This window comes from Pseudochaenichthys georgianus, chromosome 23, assembly GCF_902827115.2.
Source record: "Pseudochaenichthys georgianus chromosome 23, fPseGeo1.2, whole genome shotgun sequence".
In the NCBI taxonomy this organism is placed as follows: Eukaryota; Metazoa; Chordata; class Actinopteri; order Perciformes; family Channichthyidae; genus Pseudochaenichthys; species Pseudochaenichthys georgianus.
In genome coordinates this window covers 25,094,080-25,121,807 of record NC_047525.1, presented here as the reverse complement: position 1 = coordinate 25,121,807, position 27,728 = coordinate 25,094,080, and the positions used below count along the sequence as shown (strand labels likewise).

Sequence of the window (27,728 nt, the reverse complement as noted above, 5' to 3'; positions counted from 1 at the left end):
TGACAGAGAGTCTGCGCACTGAGGCACGAAAGGGAGGGTCAGGAATGTCCCGTGCGAGGAGCCTCGAGCTCGGGGGCCACAAATCTGACCAAACCCTGTTATAAACCACGATAAAAATCCAGCAGTACCCTCGCTAGAGGGCTTATTTTTTTGGACAAATATTTGTATTGGTATTTCTGGGTTTTTTCTCAGCAAAAGACATTACACAAATGTAGGAATGTCCCCCATATTTTATAGAAGGGATATCAGAATCAGAAACGGGTTTATTATCAGGTTGACACGTACGAGGAATTTGACTTGGTGTCGTGGTGCATACATAAGCGAACTATATTAAGAACTATAATATTAAGAACACTATAATAACATTACAAAAAAATAAGAAAGAAATGTAGTAAAATCGAAAATAAAATAAAGCAGTCATTGAAATAAAATGCAATACAATGTAAACATATGTAAGCAAACCAGATATTGTCCTCTTTATATTAAGTGTTGGAATCACAGGGGGGGGGTCGCCGGTTCAAGTCCCGACCAGACCGGGGGGGGAACAAGAATATAGAGTTTGGACATATTGGTAATTTGGCTGAATATTTCTGATAATGTGCCCAGATAATATTTTCCAAAATCCTTGTTAGAGGTGGTGACAATTCTAGACACACCTAAATTAAAGAGGACCCTAACCAAATTCTGTGTGACTTTATTTTAAACAGGTGTTTAAACAAGAGCCATTTTTATTTCAGGGGGGCTAGTTTCAAGATTCAAAGCCTTTTTTTTCCATATGCACAGCATCTTTTTCGGCATCTGTGTTTCTGTCTTATTCTGTCGCTGCTATAACACCTAAATTTCCCTACGGTGATGATCAATAAAGGTCTGTCTTGTCTTATCTTATCTTATCTTATCTTAAGTCCCAGGCTCCTCCAACAATACAACATAAATATATACAAGACATAAAACAATAAAACACATTAAAAAACAATAAAAGTACTGCAAGAAGTACAAATCATATCGTGGAAGAAGATGTTGACAATGTTGAATACAGGCAATATTTACAATCAAATAAAAAAATGACAAATACTTTGATCAGAGAGGAGAGCTGTGCAGATTTAAAAAATGGCAGAGAAACACTGGCACTACGCTAAAGGAGAAGACCTTGGCATGATGCTGCAGTGTCACTTTGGATAGATAACGTGTCAGTGGGATGTGAGGAAGGCTCGTCGTATCCGTGTGGCCCGTCCTTGGCTGTCAGCGCTGTAACAACCCCGAGAGAATATCAACACTTCCTGTGATGTGACCTTTGACCTAAAGTACTTACCACTCTCTAGTTGAAAACAATCCCGAGCATTGGATGTCGCATTTTTCTCTAAGAGCTTTGTTTTCCCAACACTTAGTGACAACTCGTCTCCCTTTTCTCTCACACAGTGTTTTGTCTGAGTGAGCGGTGGATGGCGTTGCTTTTTGATTAACACAGCCTCTGAAAACCAAAGTTATAGATCAAACCAAAACTGGTTTAAGATAACTGTTTTTAAGGGAGTCGCACTGAGGTCGCCGCTTGTTGCTTTCAGTCAGTAGGGTAAAGTAACTAAGTACATTTACTCAAGTACTGTATTTAAGTACAATTTATAGGGACTTGTAATATTATTTCCATTTCTAGTATCTTTGTGCTTCTACCACACTGCAATTCAGAGGTAGATCGTGTACTTTTACTGATGTGAAATATATGTGAAGTGTTGAATCAGACTTTAGTTCCACCTGGAGTAAATCCACCAGCTACCCTGCAGTCTACAAAGTACTTCAGACTAGCTGCTCCTTCACCAGCTTTGAGAACACTTTCATGATCAATCATTATAAACATATCATATATATTATTCTGAAATGGACCAATCTGCACAATGACTACTTTTACTTTTGGTACTTTAAGTATATGTTGATGATAATACTTTTCTACTTTTACTTGAGGAACATTTTGAATGCAGGACTTTTAGTTGTAACAGAGTATTCCTACACTCTACTTCTACTTTTACTCAAGTACAAGATCTGAGTACTTCTACTTTTACTCAAGTACAAGATCTGAGTACTTCTACTTTTACTCAAGTACAAGATTTGAGTACTTCTACTTTTACTCAAGCACAAGATTTGAGTACTTCTACTTTTACTCAAGCACAAGATCTGAGTACTTCTACTTTTACTCAAGCACAAGATCTGAGTACTTCTACTTTTACTCAAGCACAAGATCTGAGTACTTCTACTTTTACTCAAGTACAAGATCTGAGTACTTCTACTTTTACTCAAGCACAAGATCTGAGTACTTCTACTTTTACTCAAGTACAATATCTGAGTACTTTTACTCAAGTACAAGATCTGAGTACTTCTACTTTTACTCAAGTACAAGATCTGAGTACTTCTACTTTTACTCAAGCACAAGATCTGAGTACTTCTACTTTTACTCAAGTACAATATCTGAGTACTTTTACTCAAGTACAAGATATGAGTGCTTCTACTTTTACTCAAGTACAATATCTGAGTACTTTTACTCAAGCACAAGATCTGAGTACTTCTACTTTTACTGAAGCACAAGATCTGAGTACTTCTACTTTTACTCAAGTACAAGATCTGAGTACTTCTACTTTTACTCAAGTACAAGATCTGAGTACTTCTCCCACCTCTGCTTACAGCTGGCGTTCACTGTAACTTAACCTTGAACGGAGAGAAGGCCCAGACAGAGGGTGAGAAAGGGAGAAAGAGGAAGACAACAGCAGCTCAGTGTCTCCCAGATCCTCGCCTCAGGATAAGGAGTCACAGTAAAGATGTTGTCTTTGCTTGACAGACTTGAACTCTGCACAAGTCCAAGTTGCTACTAATGCTGACTCAACATGCATTTACTGTAAGTGGAAATTCCTCCAGCCATTCTCTTTTATCAGCTAAGAAAATATGCTAAATGTGAAGATATTTGAGAGATATACAGTAGAAGCACTTATAGAGACTAGCTAAATTACTTTAACGAAACAGACAGGTGAAAGTTGAGTAATTAACCTAAGTAACAACTTTCAATAACAAAGTTGTGCGTACTTGAAAGTGTTGCTACTTTAACCTAGATGGAGAAGTTTAAAATGTTTGCAAACGCACCTTCTTCTCATCCAGCACTATTTAAGAAAGCAAATAATGTTGCATTGATAAAGCCTGCAACTTTAGTATGACATCCTTAAAGCACGACACTGGCTACCCGTGGAACTGAGGATCGAATTCAAGGTCTCCGTCCTCACCCACCAGTGTGTCCATGGAACTGCCCTCTCTTCCTTGATGTTATGTTATTTATTTTAGATTTTAGATTTTATTGATCTGTGTGAATCTTTGCTGTACTGTTTTTTTTGTTTTTTTTTCACGCTTACCCTGTTGCTGGTTTGTACAACTGAATTTCCCTTCGGGGATTAATAAAGGTTCATCTTATCTTATCTTATCTTACCTCAAGGAACTCCTCACCCCCCATACCTCCTTGCGGACCACCCGTTGCAGCAACTCCAACTTCCTCAAACCCCCCAAGACTAAGCTCCGTACTACGGGAGACCGGGCCTTCTGCTCGGCTGCCCCCAGTCTGTGGAACGCTCTCCCCGACCACATGAGAGCCACAGACCGTGGAGGCTTTTAAAAAAGGCCTCAAAGCCCATCTCTTCAGTCGAGCCTTTGCCTCGACCTTTTTATCACCCTTTTATTTATTTTTTTATTGCTTTTTTATTAATTCTACCGTGTTGTGTAATGTTTATTTATACTGTTCATGCTCACTACTTGTAGCACTTGATTTGAATTTCAAATATGAAGTGCTTTATAAATGAACCCATTATTATTATTATTATTATTATGTAACTATCAGAAAAAACTTTAAGTCAATTATAGTTTTTAACAACCAGAGTGTTTTATTTATTTGAAAAGCCCGAACCACAGCTTCCACCCATGTTGAATATTAAATGAAATAATCATTTATTATAACAAATAATTTAGTTTGTTGCAGCATTTCAATCACGAGTTTGTCTTTACCTCTTACAGATCCCCGTGGTGTCAAAGTACAAACAAATACACAAGTTAACAATTAGGCTTTCCCATCATGCACTAAAGCAGTGTAAGATAAGCTCGCAAATACAGAGTTACAGTCGCTGTGTAAACCTGTTTAAGAGCTTTGATATCATCGTCTCCTGCTTTCATTTTTGTCTTTTCTGTCACCATTCTCTAGAAATGTTTAAATATATGACTTTACTCACACTGTGTGTTTTCATGCAGCCCAATCAGAGCGTGAAATGACTCTCTGAAGGATGCAACTGCCATGTGACTTCCTGCAGACTAACCAACACACAGGAAGTGGTTTGAAATGCCTCTTGCACATCGCTGCTCTTCATGGGGCTATCCCAGCTGTCGACTTCCCTTCAGCTCAGGTGAAGCATGAAACATCACACGCCTCATTAAGCAACACTTACACACATTAGTTTAAATCTCCAGAGCTAGGTTTGAAGGGCAACTTGGCTGTAGAGTGTCCTGTGTGTCTCACTGCAGTAACTAGAGCTCCTCTAGTTCTGCATTGTGGCTAAAGGTTGTGTTTACAGTAAACTATTTTAAACCCTGGTTTGTAACCAATGTGTTTCTACCCATAACATCTGAGAAAGATAACAGAAAAGTATCACAGTGTCAGTTATTTGATACGTCTCCTGGGCCAGTAATGTACACTGAACACAAATATAAACGCAACACTTTTGTTTTTGCTCCCATTTTTCATGAGATGAACTCAAAGATCTAAAACATTTTCTATAAACACAAAATAACCATTTCTCTCAAATATTGTTCACAAATCTGAAAAGATCTGTGATAGTGAGCACTTCTCCTTTGCCGAGATAATCCATCCCGCCTCACAGGTGTGGCATATCAAGATGCTGATTAGACAGCATGATTATTGCACAGGTGTGCCTTAGGCTGGCCACAATAAAAGGCCACTCTGAAACGTGCAGTTTTGCTTTATTGGGGGGGTCTGGGGGGGTCCGAAAACCAGTCAGTATCTGGTGTGAGGGGTAGGGGTAGGGTTAGGGTTAGGGTAATGTTGTGAATCGAGTGGCCCATGGTGGTGGTGGGGTTATGGTATGGGCAGGCGTATGTAATGGACGACGAACACAGGCCACTCGATTCACAACGTTACCCTAACCCTACCCCTACCCCTCACACCAGATTCTGCCTGGTTTTCGGACCCCCCCAGACCCCCCCAATAAAGCAAAAATGCACGTTTCAGAGTGGCCTTTTATTGTGGCCAGCCTAAGGCACACCTGTGCAATAATCATGCTGTCTAATCAGCATCTTGATATGCCACACCTGTGAGGTGGGATGGATTATCTAAGTAGAGACACTACATACTGATATACACGTGAACACCAGCAGGAGAGGACTCTTTAAAGTAGAGACACTACATACTGATATACACGTGAACATCAGCAGGAGAGGACTCTTTAAAGTAGAGACACTACATACTGATATACACCTGAACATCAGCAGGAGAGCACTCTTTAAAGTAGAGACACTGCATACTGATATACACCTGAACATCAGCAGGAGAGGACTCTTTAAAGTAGAGACACTACATACTGATATACACCTGAACATCAGCAGGAGAGGACTCTTTAAAGTAGAGACACTACATACTGATATACACCTGAACATCAGCAGGAGAGGACTCTTTAAAGTAGAGACACTACATACTGATATACACCTGAACATCAGCAGGAGAGGACTCTTTAAAGTAGAGACACTACACACTGATATACACCTGAACATCAGCAGGAGAGGACTCTTTAAAGTAGAGACACTGCATACTGATATACACCTGATCATCAGCAGGAGCCCATCCCATAGAACCAATGTAAGCTAAAGCAGCCAAAAGGACAGTGGGAAAATGTCCCAAAGGATGCTTCATAGGGATTTATCAGAGACAACAATTGCCTTAAAATCCACCACAAGGATCTGATAAAATGTTTGTTTTGTTGTTCAAATAAACACGAGATGATGGGAAGCATCACAACAGCACATTCTGTTGATGTGACGTGAGGTTCACTAGGGGGCAGCAATCATTAGGCTACCACACTCCGTCCTCATGGAGGAAGAACCCAGGGAGAGAAGCTGCAAAAGCACAGATACAGAAAGCACAGATATGACAGTAATTTATCTCCACTGGTTCTGGCTATGTGCAAGAAGGGAGAACAATTGGACGGTGCTTATAAGGGCGTGGTCTGTTTTGCAGGAATGACAACTAAATAAGCCAATAATAATAATAATAAGGGAATCTTGCTCAAAAAGAAATATTGATATTTTGAAGTGGATGTAAGGCAGGGGTTCTCAAAGTGCGGCCCGCGGGCCAATGGCGGCCCTCGGAAATGTTTCTGGCGGCCCGCGATAGTTAATGTGACACGCTGAAATGCATGCGTTATATTTTGATCCTCCATGGTTGTATCTAGTAAGAATTAGAATGGAATTTAAGAATGGTAAAACTGCGCCCCCTGGGTTGTCATTCCTAAATTATGAATGACAGCTTGTGGAAAGTTTGCTTGACTACTGGTTGCATGGCAACTAGGCATCTCGCGAGTTGCGGTAATTGGTTAGTTCAATAAAGAAAGGATTTGTTTTGGAATTATTTTGTGTTCCGTTTTTTCTTGGGCGGCCCTCAATCCAATATTGGGTACCTACATTGGCCCTCACTCGTCAAAACTTTGAGAACCCCTGATGTAAGGCCTTACCTGACCGTGAGCTCCTGAAGACCTGCTTTCAGTCGTCAGGAGCGGTGAGGAATAACTTAGATGTATGTGGTTCCTCAAAAGCTGGATCGACCAGACGTTTTCCAAACTGAGCCACGAGTCCTTCTCACACCTGCAGGTCTCTTTACAACAAAAATTGAACAGTTGTTTCGCTCAAATTGTATGAAAAAAAGCATCCACAAAACCCAACGTTACCTATCCACGCATACCTGCCTCTGCCCCATTGAACTGGAAGGGAACAGAATCTCATATACGTGGAAAACAATATTTAAAATGGTCGCCAACATGTAAGAAACAAAGACTAATATATCATGCAAGTGAAAAAACAACATAACTTTAAATTGGAGGAAAGCAAGTCAATAAAACAAATCTACATGACGGTAAAACTGCAAATACAGAGGAAGATTTCCCCACAAATATGGACTGCAGTTATACTTGACTGTCTAAAATGTAGACATGTCTACTTGGAAAATGAAAAAGGGAGAAGAAGAGAGAGAGGTTACAATACAAGATCAGTGTGCAGACATTCCATATTTCACTTATTGTCGACTATTCCCACGAAAACCACGATAAAATGTATCTTCTAGCAAGTGTTTCAAAAGCTGATACATGTTCCTGCGGCTCATAGAGCTCCATTGTTCTCCATAAGCCCAAATGTAGCACTGGAGGATTTGCTTAACCATCCAGCTGCCATAAAAACCCACTATCAAAAGTGTATTGATCCGCCGCTAAGATACGCTTTCTCCTGTTGTCTAATGACCAATTTGGTTTTTGTCCGTCTCCTACTTGTTAATTAAAGTCTAAATTAAACCAGTCTTGTCTTTTAAACATGTTAATTACATATTGACTGGCTTTTAATTATCTTCTTTCGTATAACGTTAGATGTCCAACTCGGTGTCGTGTAGCCATGCCCGCATCTCTGGTCCTAGGTCGAAGAGGCTGGCTTCCGAGGGCGGTCTATATAAGGGGTGATTATATGGACAGCGGTCTGCTCAGGGTCACCGCACTCGCATGCCGCACTGTCCGCCAAGCCCCACGTCTTCATCGATGTTTCAAAGCGACCGACCCCAGTTCGTAGACGGTTCAGAGTGGTCCACTGCCGGCGCGGTAGGTCGTCTCCTCCAATGGTGCCATCTCCTGGGTCCCAGATGTAACGGTGGATTCGGGAGGGTCCGGCTGACTCCCACGCCTGCTTCCAAGCTGCTGCCAACCATGCATCTCTGGAGATGTCCTCAGAGGTGGAGTCGAGCATCTCTTGAGCTGCTATGTTGTAGGGGTGGCGGGACTTGAGTCTGTTTGGAGGTGCTGGAGTTATTGTGGTGTGGTGCAGGATGTGCCAGTCATACTTTTGTGCCTTCCTGGCCAGGGCGAGGGTGGCAGCCTCCCGTTGGAGGCCGGCTGGTGCTATTCCCGCGAGGACTGGCAAGAGGGACACAGGGGTAGGCTTCAAGCATCCAGTTATTATTCTGAGGGAGGTATTGATAGCCACGTCGACCTTTCTCGCATGAGGGCTTCTGCTCCAGACTGGGGCGCAGTATTCCGCTACAGAGAAGACCAGGGCTTGAGTGGATATTCGCAGCGTCTTAGCTTATTAATTATAATTAATTTAATTATCTGTCAAGTGTTTAGTGGTGTTGATAATGCTAGCAGCTAGTTAAGAGACAGCATGATTTGTTTTGTTGGATGACCAAAGGGCGAGAAGCTGATCAAGCTTATCACAAAATATTGGTGCGATTATAACTTTGTTTTGCCATAAATTGAACTTTAAAGCGTGTGACAGTTTGCCTCCCGAAGGTCAGTGTTAGCCGAATGAAGCAACTGCTTATTTGCAAAGTTTCGGCATCCTTTAAAGCCCCCTTTCAAAGACTCACAGAAACAAAGACGTGACCGAGAACACCGGTCCGTCTGCTCTTTGATCGCTTGTTAACGTCCCCCGACTTTTCCTTTTCGGAGCGAGTTTCAAAGCCACAGTTGAAGGGTTTCTGTGTGCCGCCGCGCTGGCTCGATACACAGGGTAGCTACTCATGTTTGCTAATTGCCGCCTAAAACAAAAGTAGAACCGGAGCACGACTGAGAGATCAAACCCGGCGGGAAGCTTGTGTTCAGAGAGGTTCTGATGCACATGCCAACTCTTACATAAACGGGTCAGAATCAGTGAAGAAGTGACCTGCTTCCACAGCCAAGTGTACGAGATAAATAAAGCCCCGGGTGAAGGTCAACATGAGACATTGAATATGAGTTAATCCACTGAACAAGAATCACACCTGACGACATACAAGCGGTGAATTGGTGACGAGGATATATCCTGCTGATGTTCAGGTGTATATCAGTATGTAGTGTCTCTACTTTAAAGAGTCCTCTCCTGCTGATGTTCAGGTGTATATCAGTATGTAGTGTCTCTACTTTAAAGAGTCCTCTCCTGCTGATGTTCAGGTGTATATCAGTATGTAGTGTCTCTACTTTAAAGAGTCCTCTCCTGCTGGTGTTCAGGTGTATATCAGTATGTAGTGTCTCTACTTTAAAGAGTCCTCTCCTGCTGATGTTCAGGTGTATATCAGTATGTAGTGTCTCTACTTTAAAGAGTCTTCTCCTGCTGATGTTCAGGTGTATATCAGCATGTAGTGTGTCTACTTTAAAGAGTCCTCTCCTGCTGATGTTCAGGTGTATATCAGTATGTAGTGTCTCTACTTTAAAGAGTCCTCTCCTGCTGATGTTCAGGTGTATATCAGTATGTAGGGTCTCTACTTTAAAGAGTCCTCTCCTGCTGATGTTCAGGTGTATATGAGTATGTAGTGTTTCTACTTTAAAGAGTCCTCTCCTGCTGATGTTCAGGTGTATATCAGTATGTAGTGTCTCTACTTTAAAGAGTCCTCTCCTGCTGATGTTCAGGTGTATATCAGTATGTAGTGTCTCTACTTTAAAGAGTCCTCTCCTGCTGATGTTCAGGTGTATATCAGTATGTAGTGTCTCTACTTTAAAGAGTCCTCTCCTGCTGATGTTCAGGTGTATATCAGTATGTAGGGTCTCTACTTTAAAGAGTCCTCTCCTGCTGATGTTCAGGTGTATATGAGTATGTAGTGTCTCTACTTTAAAGAGTCCTCTCCTGCTGATGTTCAGGTGTATATCAGTATGTAGTGTCTCTACTTTAAAGAGTCCTCTCCTGCTGATGTTCAGGTGTATATCAGTATGTAGTGTCTCTACATGTCTTCATGCTTTAATGTTCAAAAAGCGCTTTATTCTTACTGCCTGTGCTGCAGCACCTCTTTTCACCCTCTGTCTGAAACCAGAGCCCAGTCTGCTCTGATTGGTTAGCTGGCCGGCTCTGTTGTGATTCGTCAACCGCTTATCAATCAATCAATGTTAATTTATAGCCCAATATCACAAACGTTACATTTGTCTCAGTGGTCTTCACAGTGTGTACAGAATATCAGTATGACAATACGACACCCTCTGTCCTTAGACCCTCTGTCCTTAGACCCTCTGTCCTCAGACCCTCTGTCCTCAGACCCTCTGTCCTTAGACCCTCTGTCCTTAGACCCTCTGTCCTTAGACCCTCTGTCCTTAGACCCTCACATCGTACAAGGAAACACTTCCAGAGAAACCCCACAGTTTAAAGGGAACATGGGAGAAACCTCAGGGAGAGCGACAGAGGAGGGATCCCTCTCCCAGGACGGACAGACGTGCAATAGATGCCGTGTGTAAATTAAAAAGATAATACATTTCACAACATAGGTAGTCCAGATGTTTGGAAATGCATGTGTGTATAATAGGAAGATGAATCCACGAGGATATCCATCCAGGACCGATGATCCAGGACCACAGCCACGACTCAAGATCCAGGGCTCGCGATCCAGGACACAGGACCTTAGGATCATCCATGACTCCGGATCCCGGCGTATATAGACACCAAAAAGAAAGAGATGTGGGGAAGCTGGGTTAATCGGAACATGAGAGGACACAGGTACAGACAGAGAGAAGGAAGAAGTAAGATGTCCCCCGACAAACTAAGCCTCTATCAGCAAAACTAGGGGCTGAATCTAATCAGCCCTAACTACAAGCTTTATCAAAAAGGAAGGTCTTAAGCGCACTCTTAAAAACGGATTGGCTTAGAGATGTCCCGCCCCTTAGCCTATCACGTACAATGTGTTGGAGCCACAGTCTATGGTTGGAGCGCTAGCCAATAGAAGCACGAGTGTTACTTAGAGAGGTAACTTTGGGATTGTAGCCTTTGCAGACCATTTACATGCACTAAAAACCTATATGACACTCTACAGGATAGGGAAAAGAACCCATAAAAGAATAATAGGGCCTCTTTAATATTCTAGAAAGGATTCTGAGGAAACATCCAAACCTGGATTAGTGTCAGTTCAGGTCACGCTGTGGCTCTAACTCTACTGAGAAACTGTGAGACGATCAAAGCAATCTGAGCCGATCTGTGAAAAGATGTGAGTGAGGGTGAGAAGCTGGCAGCTATCACAGAGGAATCTGTCCGAGTGAATCTGTCACGCAGCGCCTCGCATCATGAGCAAGGCAGGGGGGCACCTTAAGGATAACAACCTGACTTGGCTCCATTGGGACAGCACAAAAACACAGATGTGTGATACTTCCTATCATGGATTGGAGATGTTTGGTGCTTTCAAGAAGTAAAATGACTTATTTTGTTCGGTCAATGTCAGATTTGTAAACCATGATGTCTTATTTTACATGTACTGTACTAAACACTCAGGATAAAACAAACAAAATTGAATAAAAATGTAAAATATTTTGTGAGAAATGCCCAGTCTAAACAAAAAAGCAAGAGAAAAATGTGGTTTATTTAAATACAAATTGACACCTTGAGGTAACTGAACTGCAGGGCGGACTGGCCGGTACTGAAGTGGGCCGGTCGGACGATGTGGGCCGGTCGGATAAGTCACTAGCACCCCCCCCCCCCTTGTGGGCCGGTCGAGAGTCCCGGGTTGATTTGTGGACTAAGGATTGCACCACTGCTTTTTGCAGATGATGTGGTTCTGATGGCTTCATCGGTCTGCGACCTTCAGCACTCACTGGATCGGTTCACAACCGAGTGTGAAGCGGCTGGGATGAGGATCAGCACCTCCAAATCTGAGGCCATGGTTCTCAGCAGGAAACAAAGGAGCGTGAGATGGGCCGGAGAATCGGAGCAGCGGGAGCGGTACTGCAGTCGCTTTACCGCACCGTTGTGACGAAAAGGGAGCTGAGCCAGAAGGCAAAGCTCTCTGTCTACCGGGCCATGTCCGTTCCTACCCTCACCTGTGGTCATGAAGGATGGGTCATGACCGAAAGAACGAGATCGCGGATACAAGCGGCCAAGATGGGTTTCCTCCGCAGGGTGGCTGGTGTCTCCCTTAGGGATAAGGTGAGAAGTTCGGTCATCCGGGAGGGACTAGGAGTTGAGCCGCTCCTCCTTCGCGTCGAAAGGAGCCAGTTGAGGTGGTTCGGGCACCTAGTTAGGATGCCACCTGGGCGCCTCCCTAGGGAGGTGTTCCAGGCACGTCCAGCTGGGAGGAGACCGAGGGGTAGACCTAGGACCAGGTGGAGGGATTATATCTCTTCGCTGGCCTGGGAGCGCCTTGGGACCCCCCAGTCAGAGCTGGTTGATGAGGGGAAAGAAAGTTTGGGGCTCTCTGCTGGAACTGATACCCCCGAGACCCGACCACGGATAAGCGGGAGAGAATGGATGGATGGATGGATGGATGGATGGATAGATGGATGGATGGATGGATGATGGGATGATAGATGGATGGATGGATGGATGATAGAGGATGGATGGATGGATGGATAATGGATGGATGGATGGATAGAGGAATGGATAGTGGTATGGATGGATGGATGGATGGAATGATGGATGGATGGATGGATGGATGATGGATGGATAGATGGAGGATGGATGGATGGATGGATGGATGGATAGATGGAATGGATGGATGGATGGATGGATGGATGGATAGATGGATGGATGGATGATGGATTAGATGGATGGATGGATGGATGGATGGATGATGGATGGATGGATAGATGGATGGATAGATGGATGGAATGGATGGATGGATGGATGGATGGATGGATGGATGGATGGATGGATGGATAGATGGATGGAATGGATGGATGGATGGATGGATGGCTAGATGGATGGATAGATGGATGGATAGATGGATGGATGGATGGATGGATAGATGGATGGATGGATGGATGGATGGATGGATAGATGGATGGATGGATGGATAGATGGATGATGGATGGATGGATGGATGGATGGATGGATAGATGTTTGCACTTGACACAAATGCAATTCCTTGTAAGTATAACAGGTTGGCAATAAACCTTATTCCAATTGTGTCAATACAAACACTTGCATAATAAAAGTAAGAATAATAGGATTCCCCACGCCCAACATGCCTCTAGTTTTCTGTTTATTTAGATGAGATACATTTTGCAAAAGCAAGAAGACAGAAAACAAACACTACATATTTACATTCTTCATGGAGTCTCTGTTGTTTCTCTTTCAGAACATCCACTGAACTGTCGCCAACCTGCAGAGTAATGGATTACATGTAACGGGATGATCAGGATACAAATGAAAAGGTAACCCTCAGTTAGCAGACGACTGGCAGGATTACAATGTAGGAACACATTTTAAAGTAAATACAGATATGTTATAGGTAGACGTACTGCTTTAATTGTTTATTGTATTGATGCCTGATTTATTAACAACTGTGTGTTTCCTTTTAATTCAAACTAAACCAGCATTTGTTGAGACATTTTTTTTAACCTAAATATCTTGGTTTCTTCTTTTCTTCGTCACATTGTTCTGTTCTCTTACATTAAAATACACTTCAATAAAAACATATTATTGATATTTCTGTTGTCTTGTGTTTAATGGAACTGCATTTGACACCGAGGTGATCCAAAAGTAGCGGAAAGTAATCAGGTTACATTACTTTTATATATATGAATAAATATATATTTAAATATTTTAAAAGCAACCCACTCTGTCTGCTCTCGAGATAAATCTAGCGTTCACAGACAGGATCAGGTGTGTGTGTGTGTGTGTGTGTGTGTGTGTGTGTGTGTGTGTGTGTGTGTGTGTGTGTGTGTGGTGTGTGTGTGTGTGTGTGTGTGTGTGTGTGTGTGTGTGTGTCGCTGCTGCATCAATACATTGAGTTTGAAAGGAGGCAGGGAGGTTGGACTCTAAAGACAAGATGAATCTGCATAGAATTCATCTGACTCACCGAACGCTTCTTCGTGTTCAGATCTGTTGTAACAAGTTTTTTTACACACAAAAACGTGACAGAGACTTGCAAACTACTTCTAAACTGTGTACATGTATTTACTTATACCTGAGGAATAAACAGTGTGTTACCTAGGAGGTCAGGTGACCGTAAACTGTGAGAAGGAAGAGTATATGCTTCTCGAACTGCAGTAGGTGAGACTTTACAAAACGTCGTGGGCATTCTGAGAATATTCCTGCGTGTCCTTCTATCGCTCTGACACACTGGGCTGAGGGCTGTGATAAGAGATAAGAGAAGGGTTGTGTCCGGATGTCAAACGACTGACGAAGTGCATGGGGGACTTTGACAGTGAAAATTATGCTGAATAATAATAAGAAATATAATTCCAATAACCTTAGCATCCTGAGTGTGTAGCCATTATTCTGCAGGGACTTTACAAGTGACCTTTCGTGTATTTTATGGTATTTACACACAATTTATTTTATTGTAATATTTTTATTTTTATTTGTTTTAATTATTCTATTTTTACATTTTTGTGTTTTTAATATTTTTTTGGTTTGATTCTTTATATCTTATTTTTAAATATATTCTATTATTATTATCATTATTATTATTATCATTATTATTATTGTATTCTTTTATTTTGCTAATGAGACGTATGAATAGTATGAATACTTTGAATAGAATAAACTTTATTGTCCGACCGAGGCAGAACAATTATCGTTATTGTAGTGCTTAATAGTGAATTTACTTCATAATCTGTATATTTCTCTTTATTTCTCAACACCTATTAGTCGTAAACTTTACTTCATTCCCAGTATAAGCAGCTTTTACAACCCCAGGTACATGTGTTCTTTATATCTCTTAATAGCATCTATCAAAAATATATTAAAGGAACTCCAGTTCTTAGAGCCCTTATTTTCTGGAGCACCTTGCCTGTTGAACTCCTCCCACTCACTATTTAAACCCACAATGTCAGCACGCGCGCAGATTCAGTCTGCGGAACTTGATCTTGACCAACACGCGTGTAAAACATTGGAAATTAACCCAATATCTGAAATACAACTACCAACAAGGTAAGACCTATATCTTGATTTAGTTGTGTGAAGGTTTATTCATTCATTACAAAAGTATTAGCATCATGGATTTTTAACATTTTCATAAGAATGTATTTAACAAATATATAATTCCCTTTTTTTGGTGTATTTTAAAATGCAATATCCATTCATTTCTGCTATATTCAACATCTTAATTGACTTTTTATTCTAACTTCTGCTTTTTCCAAAGGTTTCATCTAATATCCTGACACATTTGGATATCTGAGACACACTCTTGGGAACATATTTCTTTTTTTGCCTTACTTTTTTCCCTGTTTTGGGATTAAACCTCACTCAGCGCCTGCAGTCGCCCCCTCCTCCAGAGAGGGTGTAACTGCTCCACTTTTGGCCCGGAGATGCAGCCCCTTATCCGGCTTGCTGTGTATTGCATCAGCCTGCTTTCCCTCCAACAGCTGCTGGCTCTATCGGCGGAAGAAAGTCCCGACAGCAACAGGTAGGAACATCCATGATAAACGCACCTGGAGCCGCATTACTCCATTAATGTACATATTATCGCTCCATGCGCACTTGGAAGGCATTACTTTGCCACTTTGACCGGCTTGTTTGGCGTTCAACGTGCAGAGTTATTCCCACTTGTACATTTTAATTATGACGGTTTAAGGTTTCGCATTTAAGCCAATAGATTTTTTCATCAGTTTTAAACATGACTCAGCATTCCTAAATCTCACCTTTCCGTATTTAAATGTATTTGTGTTCATTTTATTCAGAAAGTTAACGCATTTAAGCTGACAGGTAGGAGCAGGACACCCCGTTGTATTCATGCTCTTCATGTATACACGCACCTGGAGCCTCATTACTCCATTAATTACTACATATTATCGCTCCATCCGCAATTAAAAAGGTACTACTTTTACCTGCTTGTTTGGCTTTTAAAGCGCATGGTTATCTCCATTTTTCAGTAGTCATTGTGCAGATTGGTCCATTTCAGAATAATATATATGATGTGTTTTCTAATGATTGATCATGAAAGTGTTCTCAAAGCTGGTGAAGGTGCAGCTAGTCTGAAGTACTTTGTAGACTGCAGGGTAGCTGGTGGATTTACTCCAGGTGGAACTAATGTCTGATTCAACACTTGATTAGATTTCACATCATTCATCCAGATCTGAGAAGTAACTATAGGTATTAAATACATGTAGTGGAAGTACAAAGTAGCAAAACATGGAAATACTTAAGTAACATTTAAGTACCTCAAAATGTAAGTATCATCCATCTAAGTTATGCGATTGTGTATTCAATTATGTTTTTTAATGACATTAGCCTTTAATGTGTAAATATGCCACGTCATTAAGCTATCAGTTTTTGCAATTCAAGCCAACAGATCATTTTTCACCCGTTTAAAGCATGACTGCATTTCTAAATCTTTTTTTCTCGTTTTAATATTTTTGTTACCTTGATCTATTAAGTGCAGCTGAAGGCAGAGTTGAGCAATGAAATGAAAGCAGGCTACGGTGTGTAAAAGTGAAAGTGCTGTTGTGTCGGGCAGATCATGGATACAACGGCAAGGTTAAAGGCTCTCATGATACAGTGGGAAGAAAATCTCCCTCCTTAAGCTCTGCTGGATCAGCTGTAGACTGCGTGACAGTATCAGGCATATTCAAATAAACCAAAGAAATCTATTTTATTCTATACAATATATCTTGTTTTCAGTTTCTTGTAACAGTGACCTTTTTATTGTTTCCAATCGGACCCCACTTTTCACATTAGTCGAGCACAAATTAGGTTAAAGTTGAGAGCAAGTGATCATGAGGTTGTGCAAGATTAAATCTATTTTACATCACGTGCGCCATATTTGACAACAAGTCATTTATCAGCATCACTTTCGATTCCATCAACGATCGCGCGAGTTTCTAAAGCGGTTTGTTTGGGTTCATCTCCCTGTGATTCTGTTGTATTATTTCCAAAGTGGGACAACCAGTTTCTCCCGCAATTAGGCTGGAAACCCCGGCATTGTGAGGAGGACCTTTGTAAAGGATCCCGTGACTTTCACCTGTACTTTCCCACTGTTTAAGTGGCGGTCTGACACACGCAGCAGTGAGTACAGTCTACCTGGTTTAATGAGTGAGGGAAGCCACGATGCAACACGCCTGAGTGTCTTTGCTTTGATTAATGTGGAAGAGCTGGTGTTTGAATGCCCTCTTCTGGTGGAGTTTGGAACTGCAGGTGCTTGTGTTCGCACGAGGAAGAAATGAGGGCCAAGTTATGCGGGGGCCCTAAAGAAAAAGGCAAGGAGGCCCCTGAAAACTACCCTGGTCAGTGTTTTTCATAGGTTTACTGCTTTGGGGGGGGGGGTGCTGCCTGAGCGGGGGGGGGGGGGTGCTGCCTGAGCGGGGGGGGGGGTGCTGCCTGAGCGGGGGGGGGGGTTATTGTTATTGATTGATGCATCTGTTTCTTAGGGTCAAAAACACAAGTCTTTTGTTTATTTAATAAAAGAGCACATGTTCAATGTGAAAAGTGACAGTAGATATAGATTATTTGCAAATTGGTGCTATATATATATATATATAACAAAAAAATTAAAATAATAATAATATATATTTTTTTTTAAACCTTGAATTTCAGGTGGGGGGCGCGGGGCTCCGTTGGAGGGACGCCCCTCCAACGGAGCCCCGCGCCCCTCCAAGACAATGGTAGGGGAAACACTGCTGGTCATTTTTTACAATCAGTAAGAAATGCCTTATGACTGCAAAGCGATTATTTTCATTATTTATTTTCTATATTAGTCGATACACTTTAAAACAATAGGGAGTCCAAGTTCATGTCTTTACACGTCTCGTTTTGTCAGTCCAGAAAAAGCACGACACCTCCATATTTGAAAGTCAAAACAGTTGACATTTCTGCGTAAAAAAATGTACTTTAACGTTAAATCTATCATCAAAATAGTTGCCGATTATTGTTCGACTTGTCATTGCAGCTCGAGCTGACAAATCAGGAATGATGCAGCAGTGCTATTATTTGAAGACTTTTTTTATTAGATTATGTCGGGTATTTTCCATCGACAGATAGTGTAACGAGGAACAAAGATCCCCAGCTGCAGTTTTGTAGTACGGACTTTTACCATGAGACTAGCAGAGCGCTGATGTGGTGGTGCTGGTTAAATCAGATACAAAGGTAATTGATATGATCCAACAGTTGTGAAGAAAAGCTTTTAAAGGAAGTACTGGACATGTTATACTGATTATACAACAGTGTAAGAAGATCTCGGTGTGATATTTTCCTTCAGGTCGCCATCTGTTGCTCTTGTTTGTGTTATTGAATACCTGCTTCTGAATCCCACCGAGATAAAGGGAAGCGTATCCGCGGTTGTGTTGCTCTGTCCTCCACTTCCGTTCGGTCATCATGGGTCATCATTACTCAGGTTTTATATCTCTCAGTCTGGGAGAAAATGTTCAGAAGTTGTATGTAATATAAATAGATTGCTTCATATCTCAACGGGACATTAAGTAACGTCCTAGTAAAAACTAAAAGGATGCATCACATGGACTTAAAGCAGCCTCAGGATGCTTAACGCTTATCTAAACTTTGACAAAGCAGCAACAAGATCAATCACTGGCTTCACAATGGGGGTCCAAATCAATGCAATGTTAGTCCTTCCTTCAGATCAGACTTCATGTGGATCGATAATACCCATTCGGATTTAAAATACTGTGCCTGAAGCTGACTGCCGATCCCCGTGTTGTTGAGCATGGTGTCATTCTTAAAAGGCCTTAACAGTGTCACAGTATATACAAATATATTTCCCTCTAACAGCAATGTGAGAGGTTTCCCTCCGTCCGTAAATTCTCCCGCTTCACCAGCATCCACATATCTCTCTCCTTGTTTATTGTTTTTCCCTAAACGTCTCGTGCGGATTTTATGTGGACATTAAATTCCATCGACGGCACATCCTGTTCTGTTTCAGAAAACATGTCGACAGCATGATAATAACAAAGCATGACTAGTTAAAATGTCTTCCTCCTGCTGGACACGGACAATGTCTGAGCTCAGATGTCTTTCGTGCTTTCCCTGTTTTGTCTTTGAGGCCACGCGATGCCTTTGTGTCCCGATAAGGACACGACAAAATCCCATCAAGATGCTGCGACAACGCGCTGTCCAAACAAGGAGAAATCGCACGTTCCTTGGATCACACGCAACACATACCCTTCATTGTCACTTTATGGGGGGCATTCGTTTGTCAAGGAACATTTCTGCAGCATAACGAAACTCCATAAGTGGAAAGGCCGCTCAGACATAAGACTTATAAAGCTGATTTGCGGCAAAGATCCGTCTGAAACTGGGCATGATACATGACTGTTAAATGTTTATCCTCCGAACAATTCGATAAATCTTTATACTTGGTTTTGCAAAATGTAGGGTTCAATATTTACCTGAAAAACAGACTGAATTCAACAAGCAGGCTTCCTGCTTTGTTGTGACAGGTGGCTTCTCGGTCCATCCTCTTAATCTCTATTCTGACATGTTGACACCTTATCAAGGAACAACAAGAACATCACTATCTCTTTATTGTGAGTTCCGTCTCAGAAGAATATGCTTGCCGAATGATTGAAACCAGGACTCGCTCTGCTGACAATCAGAGGCCTCTTCTTGCACGTCTTGTAAAACAGGACTTTTGGCTCGGAAATATATGTGCGGAATAAACAGTTGTGTGGCTTCGTGGAGGTAAATCCGACCGAACACACGCTGAGGTGGAGGAGAGTGAAAGCCGGCAAAGAATTCCACCGTGGATTAAGAGCTAAATCCCACCTTTAAAGAGCCGTTTCCTTCGCATGGAAAGACACACCATCGTGGAGGCATATGGGGCCTCTGAGGAAAGAGGACCCAAGCTGTTTGATGATTATACCGTCCACTGATATCAGAGCAGACATATCATTTGTGTACATCTGCGTCTTTTCCTGGCTTTACTAACTATTCAACGTCCGGTTTGGCTTGCATTAAGTTAATCACATACAACGTAAGAGGTTATGAAAGCAGGACTGCTCCCAAACGAGTAAGAAAAGCGTTTTGTTTGTAATAAACACCAACAACAATCCCACTATTGTTTCCCTAGAGATTACTAATGAATGTACTGCTGATTACGCTCAGCCTCTACGGTACGAGGGTTAGGGTTCAGAAGGTCTTTCCCCAATGGTTGTTGTTATTGGACGGTAGAATCTCTTTGGAAACAATTCCCTTTACAGCTTCGTAGCATCGGGATTAGGGGGCTGTTCCTGACATTTGAGGACTTTCACGAGATGTCATGCGCACTTAAATCGATGTTTGGCCGTCCGACCTTTGCAACTCGTCGTCATTCCTAACGCTTCACATACGAACGCTTTGTCAGGACTCTTTACTGTCTGATGCATTTGGATTCATCAGACAGGTTCAGGGTCAGGATAAAAATGTTGGCTGGGGAAAAGTCCCGTGTGTGTTCGTCCCATTCCTTCTTAGACTTTTGACTATCAGCACTTGCTCCAAGCGCCTATGAAACGTTGCTATTTCATGATAGGCTGCCTTCGAGAAGTGCCGCGAGAAACCGTTTTGACATGTCCGACAGATGCTTGCAACACGTCGTAACAAACCTTTAATTTCCAGCAAAACCATTCTTAAGGTTTAGGGAGAGTCCACCCTCTGAAAGGAAGGGCATGGCAGATGATGCTAGCAACGCTTTGAGGTAAAACAGAACGAGAACCAAACAAGGCCGCACACGGGGATCGGTTTGGCCTAATATCAAATTGCACAATTATTAGCAATCATAAATTCTGTTTGAAGCCCTTAAGCTAAGACCATGCGAGTCATGGAGATAACTACAGCTGGTTGAACAACTAACGGCAAAGCAGCTTGAATATCTTTGGTTGTCTGCCAGAGATCTCCATTGCTCATGGAGATGTGGGACTTAAAGCCAAATTAACTCGTCTCGTGAGATGAAATGTGACAGCGTGAAAGAGTTCTCTACGGCAAGAGTTTCCAAAAGAAAAGAGAAGAGTCTTTGAGAGGATTAAACTGGAGCTTGCCATTTTGTTAGACAAACTACATGCAGGCGTCAACATGAAGTATGAAACTAAAAGAGAATTAGAGTTAAGAGATGGTAGGGTAGTACTTCTAGCAGATACTCTAGAGCAGGGGTGTCAAACTCAATTTCATCGCGGGCCACATTAGCATTATGGTTGCACTCAAAGGGCCGGTTGTAACTACTACGTATATAAATATATAATATATATATATAAAATAATGTATTACATTTACATTATTGCCTCTGAATTGGATTATTATCGGATAGGGAAATAACTACCTACTTTTGAAAGCAGAAGTCCAGGGCAAATAATTGCAAGTCTCTTCAGTGCGCAAACGAGATGCATTGTGGGACATGTAGTTTGTGGGCAACCTGCTTCTGTAAAGTAGCATGTAACCGTATAATAAACGTATTATATTCTTTGCAAGCTCTTGCGGGGCCACATAAAATGAAGTCGCGGGCCGGATTTGGCCCCCGGGCCTTGAGTTTGACACCCCTGCTCTAGAGGGACAGCTGGATTGCCAAGTGATCCGAACTCTCATAATCCATGGGGCCCAAAGGCTCCATGCGTAGTGTGTGCTCATTTATTTCATTTCACAAATGATTAAGGGAAGGCAAGTTTATTTATATAGCACCTTTCAACAAAGTGCTTTACAAAAATGATATGGCTTTACAAAAATGATATGTACCACCTGAGCACGACGTACCATTACCTGAGCACGTTATAAACCAGAGGTGGAAGAAGTAGTCCTTTTCTGTTTTGGTGGGATTTTGTAAACCGGTGAAAATAGCTTTCCTGGACAGTCGAATACGGCTCCCTCTCTGCAGATGGGTGTGACTTGGTGATGTGGCATTATGGCACACCAAGTCTGCCCCTGAAATAGTGCTCGCCTCCGTCTGTGGCATTACGCAACTATTTATTCAGCCACTGACAGTGTGGCACAGCCGGTCCTCTCCGGACTTAATGCTGTTAGCTTCACATTTCACACAGGGATCCCAAAGCAACCGCCGAACTGAGACATCAACCTTCCAACCAGAAAGGATGAGTTCATGGTGAAATAATAAACAGTCAGCACTTCACACAGACTTTTTAAAATTCGATTATGCTTCTGGAAAATATTGAGAAACCCGATGCAGTTATTTTCCTTTCAAAGCAACAGCAGATAGTTTTGCTAATATGCAACATGTCCATCCTATTTATCTGCTGGCTATCCCGTTTGCTTTTCCCAGACTTTCAGCCGAGGTAACCGACCTGAGTCACGCTGTGCTGTGCAAACACAGCGGGGACAGTTCAGGGAAGAAGCTGCGGGGTCAAGTTGCCAGAAGTCTTGGTCAAACAATGAACAGATGGCCAGTTGGTCGTGGCGCTGAAAAAAGTGACATTTGAACATATCATTAGCCACTTGTCTTTCTGGAAATGACTTCCCGTTTGCTCTGGACCACGCACGCAAATCCCGGTCATCAGCTTGAGTCGCACTGAAAAACTGCAACGTTGACTTTAATTTAATGTATGTCAACAGATTTCACATAACTTTATTAGGTTAGTTGAAAGCAACAATATAACGTTATTGCTTAACCTAATACAGTTGTATGAAATCTGCTGACATAATACATTTAATTAAAGTCAACGGTTCAGTTTTTTCAATGTGGAATTACTTTCTACTTACAAAAATGTGTACAAAGACAAAACATTATTTTGAATTGCAGCCAATGAATAGATCTTATGGTGGTACTAGCAGTTTCCATAGCTTCTCAAAACTACCACCACCACTAGGAGTTATAAGGAAAATATGTATTTTGCAATTTGGATGAAGTGAGCCGTTAAAGAGTGAAAATGTGTGGCTGCTGTGCAGAGATCAGTCAGTCCAGTTAAGTTTCTCTTATGTATTTTTAGCCCCACTGAGCCTCGGCTGGTTTAATCTCCCATAGCGACCGTTTTCTGGATCCCAGCTGGGCATTAAAATGCAACGAGGTGCTGGTTTTGTATAATGTAATAAGCGAGGTGGTTTTTCGCAACATGTGAGAAGCCATGAACCCTTTGGTTGTATATTAGGAGATGGCATGGTGTTCACGGGCCCCTCTGTGTTCAGACAGCATGCCATAATGATTTGTTTATCAAAGCTGCTTTGTACGCCTAATCGGATTTCTGCAGAATTACCTGTGTCCCTAAAACATTAGTTGTTATAGTAACAATGATGGCAGGTGCATGCATGACCGTCCTCAGTCTATCACCCTGCGAAGCGTGACGGGAAAATACAGGCTCATTCAAAGTTTTGTTGAACTGAATAGCTAAGATTGGGAATGTTGGTTTGTCAAGAACGGGGTATTTACTGACGTATTAGAACAGTAGTCATAGAACAAAATCTTGAAAAATCTTGAACTAATAGAACGTAGAACAAAATGTTGAATCGTAGACCAAAGCATTGTCTCCAGGCAACAGCTTTCTCCTCCATTTTGCAATTTTACGATATGAATGAAAGACTCACACGGCTTTCTTTTATTTCTCCTCAGGTTGGACATCATCAACAAGCTCATGGGTCTCACAGAGGACAACACTCGACCTTCAAGAAGCCTGACTCACAACGACGTCCCTTCTTCAGCCCTGAAACAAGCCCCAAAATGGCTGCCTGGTTTCCTGAGACTCCGACCAGCTTCTGGAGTTCGCACATCCCCACCAAGTCTGGCATGGGCTCGCCCCAGGGATGAGTCTCCGAGGTCTTCGAGAGTTCGTCGTCGCGCTCATTCGGGACCGCGGAGTAGTCGCCATTACCCCCAAAACGCCCAGCTGATGAGAGTCGGTTGCGTCCTGGGAACCTGTCAAGTGCAAAACCTCAGCCATCGGCTCTATCAGCTGATTGGTCAGAGCGGCAGAGAAGACTCCTCCCCCATCAACCCCAGGAGCCCCCATAGTTACGGATGAGAAAGTAAACACCCCCAAAAAAAACCCACAGCAAGTCTAACACTGAAAAAACTGAACTGTTGACTTTCACATGCCTGTATTGGGTTGGTTGAAAGCAATAATATTAAGTTCAAATATTAGGTTCAACTTAATATTATGGCTTTCAACTAACTTAATGAAATACATTTAATTAAAGTCAACGTTTCAGTTCTTTCAGTGTATCCAGATCTCCATTTATTTATCTTTTAATGTATTATTGGTAGAATTTGCATTAGTTTTTAATGTAGTCCTTGTTTATTTATCTAAATATGATAGTTATACTCCTATGTTATGCCTCCCTAGTTTCAGTTTGAATTCAATATCATCACCGTCAATGTGAGTTCTCCCACTAATGCTGCAGATAGCTGTATAAATCTTTCAAAAGGTGGAAACAAGCACTAAAATTGGGCCATTTATTAAAAAAAAGCCACAAAATTGCGACATTTTACCCAAAATGGCCGCTATTTCCAGCCGATAAAAACTGTATTTTACACCAGAATTTTAACAACTTGACCAATTTCGGTGATTTCAGTATTGAATTATTTGTTTTGGACTATGGGGAAGTCAAATTTAGAAACTTCTACCGGGCTTCTTCGTGGCATTTTAAACACTTGAAAATGGCAGCCATCTTGGATTTTTGACAGGCTTTTTTAAAAGAGAAACCCTCAATTGCCAATTTTAGTACTTGTGTCCACTTATGAAAGATTTCCCTGGTATATTCAATATCCTGCAGCACTAACCAACCAGAGACTGATTGCTTTTTGAAGGATGTTCAAGTCTTTGTTTTCCACCATGGACTAAGGGTGGTCCTCAACACCATCCTTAGGTTCTGCTCCTGCCTGAACTCTGACCCCTCCAACAGTCCATTGAACATTTACAAGCCCCTGATGTGGATTTCAAGCTGCTGGAGCCATGTCAAAACCAATGTATTCCCAAAGACCCCGTAAACAACCCGATGAACACTTTTTTTGTGCGCCTCCCTTCTTGGTCAACGTTAACAACTGAACACGGACATCCCTTAAATATTCCACTCTCGCTTTGTGTTTTTCGGGACCACAGTTTACTTTTGAAACAAACCACAGCACTTTGGTTTCACCGGAGCATTCGGAGGACTTGAAGTCAACGCTGGCAATGAAGGAGTCATAGAAAACCCAAAAGGATCAGTTTCAGTGTTGCTCTATAGTAGCCTGTTGGAGGGGCCAAAGATCAAGGCTTTTCTCCGCAGGAGGCCAGATGTTTGCCTTTTCACGTGATTCATACGTTTTCCTTGCAAGTCAAGACTTTGGGTTTAATATCCCTTCAGGAGGGGGGTCCTCAGCATTGACGTTTACAATAATTCAATGGTTGGCTCACCGAAAACACACTTCTGGTATCCCCTTACTTTGCATGATGTTTTGGGGGATTCTTATTATGGAACTATTTCCAATGCCCTTTTTCTAGTGCTCGACAACAGACCTTCATTGTTTTGCGTTAGAAAGTCCAGCAGTAATGGTGCAGAAGAATGTAGAAATGAAGGACAACACATTTCCTTATAGACAACACAATTCTGTAATGATGTGCACTCTTATTGTTACATGGGTTTAAAGTAGTCGTGAAATGCCCACTAACGACTGTTTTCGCTGTGGCATGAGTCCATGGCGACAAAAATGCTAGGTGTAGGTATTCAAAATAGCAAAGCACCGTCAAAAATACATTCCCGGCTTTCTATGTTTGTCTCTCTGAAATAGTGGACGGGCGACGGACTGAAAATAACTCAGCCAAGGAACACAATGTTACATATTATTTGCCAACTTCAATTTCAATGTTTTACTTTATGTTGGCCTCATCTTAACTTATACAGAAGGAATATATGAGCTGTTTCATGTGCACTTTTATCTGGATTATCATTCGTTTGAACTCACCAAATACCTGGCAATACTTGACAAATCTAATGACTTTACATCTACATCTTATTGTAAGTGCATAACTTAATCTGTGTCTTCTCATATTGCTGGCTTACTTTCTGCTCTTTCCTGGCTCTCCCTTTTCCTTTCCGTTCTCTCTATAATTATGGAGGTCAGAGGTTAAAATCCTCGGTCTTACATCGAACCTGTTCAAAGGCTTGCTGAAGTCACTCTCTCTGCTGTAATGGAGCTACTTAATGTCTCGTGACGGATTATTAAAAGGCTTTTCAAACGCTAAAAAATCCTGTTGGATCACTTTTTTTATCCTCCTCACTTTTTAAATATGATTTCAAACACATTTAAGTGCGTGTGTGCTATATGAGGACACTTATCTATGTGCTTGATCTGTGCTCTTTTGAGGCTCAAAAGTTGCGTCGAGTCCAAGTTGCGACCGCTAATACCTCCCCGTAAAAAAACACCTACAGCTGTCATGTTGCGAAGGAACGAGTGAATAGACGTTTTGTAAGTTAGTGTAGATTCAGGGTCACGGGAAAGCACTTTAACGCAAACCGCCGTCACTATAGTTTCTCACAACTTAATGTTACTTGTTTTTAAACGTGTGAACGCTAGGCTTCCTTTGTGTCAATGTTGCATTTGAGATGTTTGAAGACGTCAGCGATGACTGTGAACGCTGTGTGCACCAGCCAAACTATTTAAATATGTATTTAAATTATCTTTGTATGTTAATATCTGTTTGTCACCAAAGACTATTTATCTCACCTTCTCCACAGTTCCTTCCTTGTGACCTTGTGGTAGGAAACAAAGTCTAAACTGTAGTGAAAATGTTACTGTGTGTCGATGTCCTTCACTCTGTACAAAAAATAAAGAATTATACCGTGATGTGAGTATGGAGTATGATTTAAGTGTGTGTGCATTTCTAAAACACATAAAGGCATACTTAACTGAATCAGAAATATCACAAAATAAATTACTCTTTAGGATCATTTCAACTCGAAAGTGACCTTGACCCAAAAATCCTCATATCATTACAAATCGAGAAGAAAGTGAATGAAACATTGAGAGACATGTGATCCTGGCACGAGCAGCCACGTTAGCGTTAAAGGTCGTGTGACTGGACGGAGTTAATGAGTGACTGCACGTTCAGTCCACGTCAGACGAGCCATTGGGTCATTTCACAGGGTGGAAAACGAGAGGCGAGAATCAGGACGAAAGAACAGGACACTGAATAATTATGTTCATAAAATACGAGTGAAATGTATTTTTATCACATTTTGAGGCAACGTTTTTTTCTTTAATACCCTATTATCCTCTTTGGGGATTTCCCTTTCCTAAAGTATAGGTTTTAGTGCATGTCAATGGTGCTCTAAGGACCCTTTAACATATGTGTATCACACACTAAAAGATGTACTTTAATCTTTTCTTTTTTGCTGATCTATTAGAAGTCGTAATTCCGCCTGAAATACAGACTTTTAACGGAAGGATCTTGCTTACAATGTTTTGAGGTCTGAAGGTCCGAATCAAAGGTTATGTTTTTGTTACATTCTGTGTTATTTGATCAGGTTAATGTTTGCCTCACGTTGGGTACATATGCACTGACGTAAATCCGGGTGCAGCTTAATGCTTCACGTCTGAATCCAGTCTTTTCCAGAAGCAGTTTTCCGACACGATTTGACCTGAGAAGACCGGGGCTGACCAACAGCTGATAGATCTAGTTTGGACATAATGATTATCTAGAGATGTCCACAACCCATGATGGTCA

At 41.8% G+C, this 27,728-nt stretch overlaps 1 protein-coding gene across 1 annotated transcript; it reads left to right on the top strand.

Annotated features, from left to right (window-relative positions):
- The first annotated feature begins 15,013 nt into the window (after positions 1-15,013).
- adm2a (adrenomedullin 2a) lies at positions 15,014-26,842 on the top strand. Its single transcript, XM_034074768.1, has 3 exons — positions 15,014-15,099; positions 15,311-15,574; positions 23,639-26,842. The coding sequence occupies exons 2-3, from the start codon at positions 15,477-15,479 to the stop codon at positions 24,045-24,047; spliced, it is 507 nt and encodes a 168-aa protein (XP_033930659.1). The 5' UTR covers positions 15,014-15,099; positions 15,311-15,476; the 3' UTR covers positions 24,048-26,842.
- The last annotated feature ends 886 nt before the right edge of the window (positions 26,843-27,728 follow it).

What these genes read in the sequence shown, in the direction of transcription:
- adm2a (XM_034074768.1), top strand. Translation starts at nt 15,477, where the DNA reads ATGCAGCCCCTTATCCGGCTTGCTGTGTATTGCATCAGCCTGCTTTCC. An exon ending in GAAAGTCCCGACAGCAACAG is followed by an intron (nt 15,575 to 23,638) that starts GTAGGAACATCC and finishes ATTTCTCCTCAG; the next exon opens with GTTGGACATCATCAACAAGC.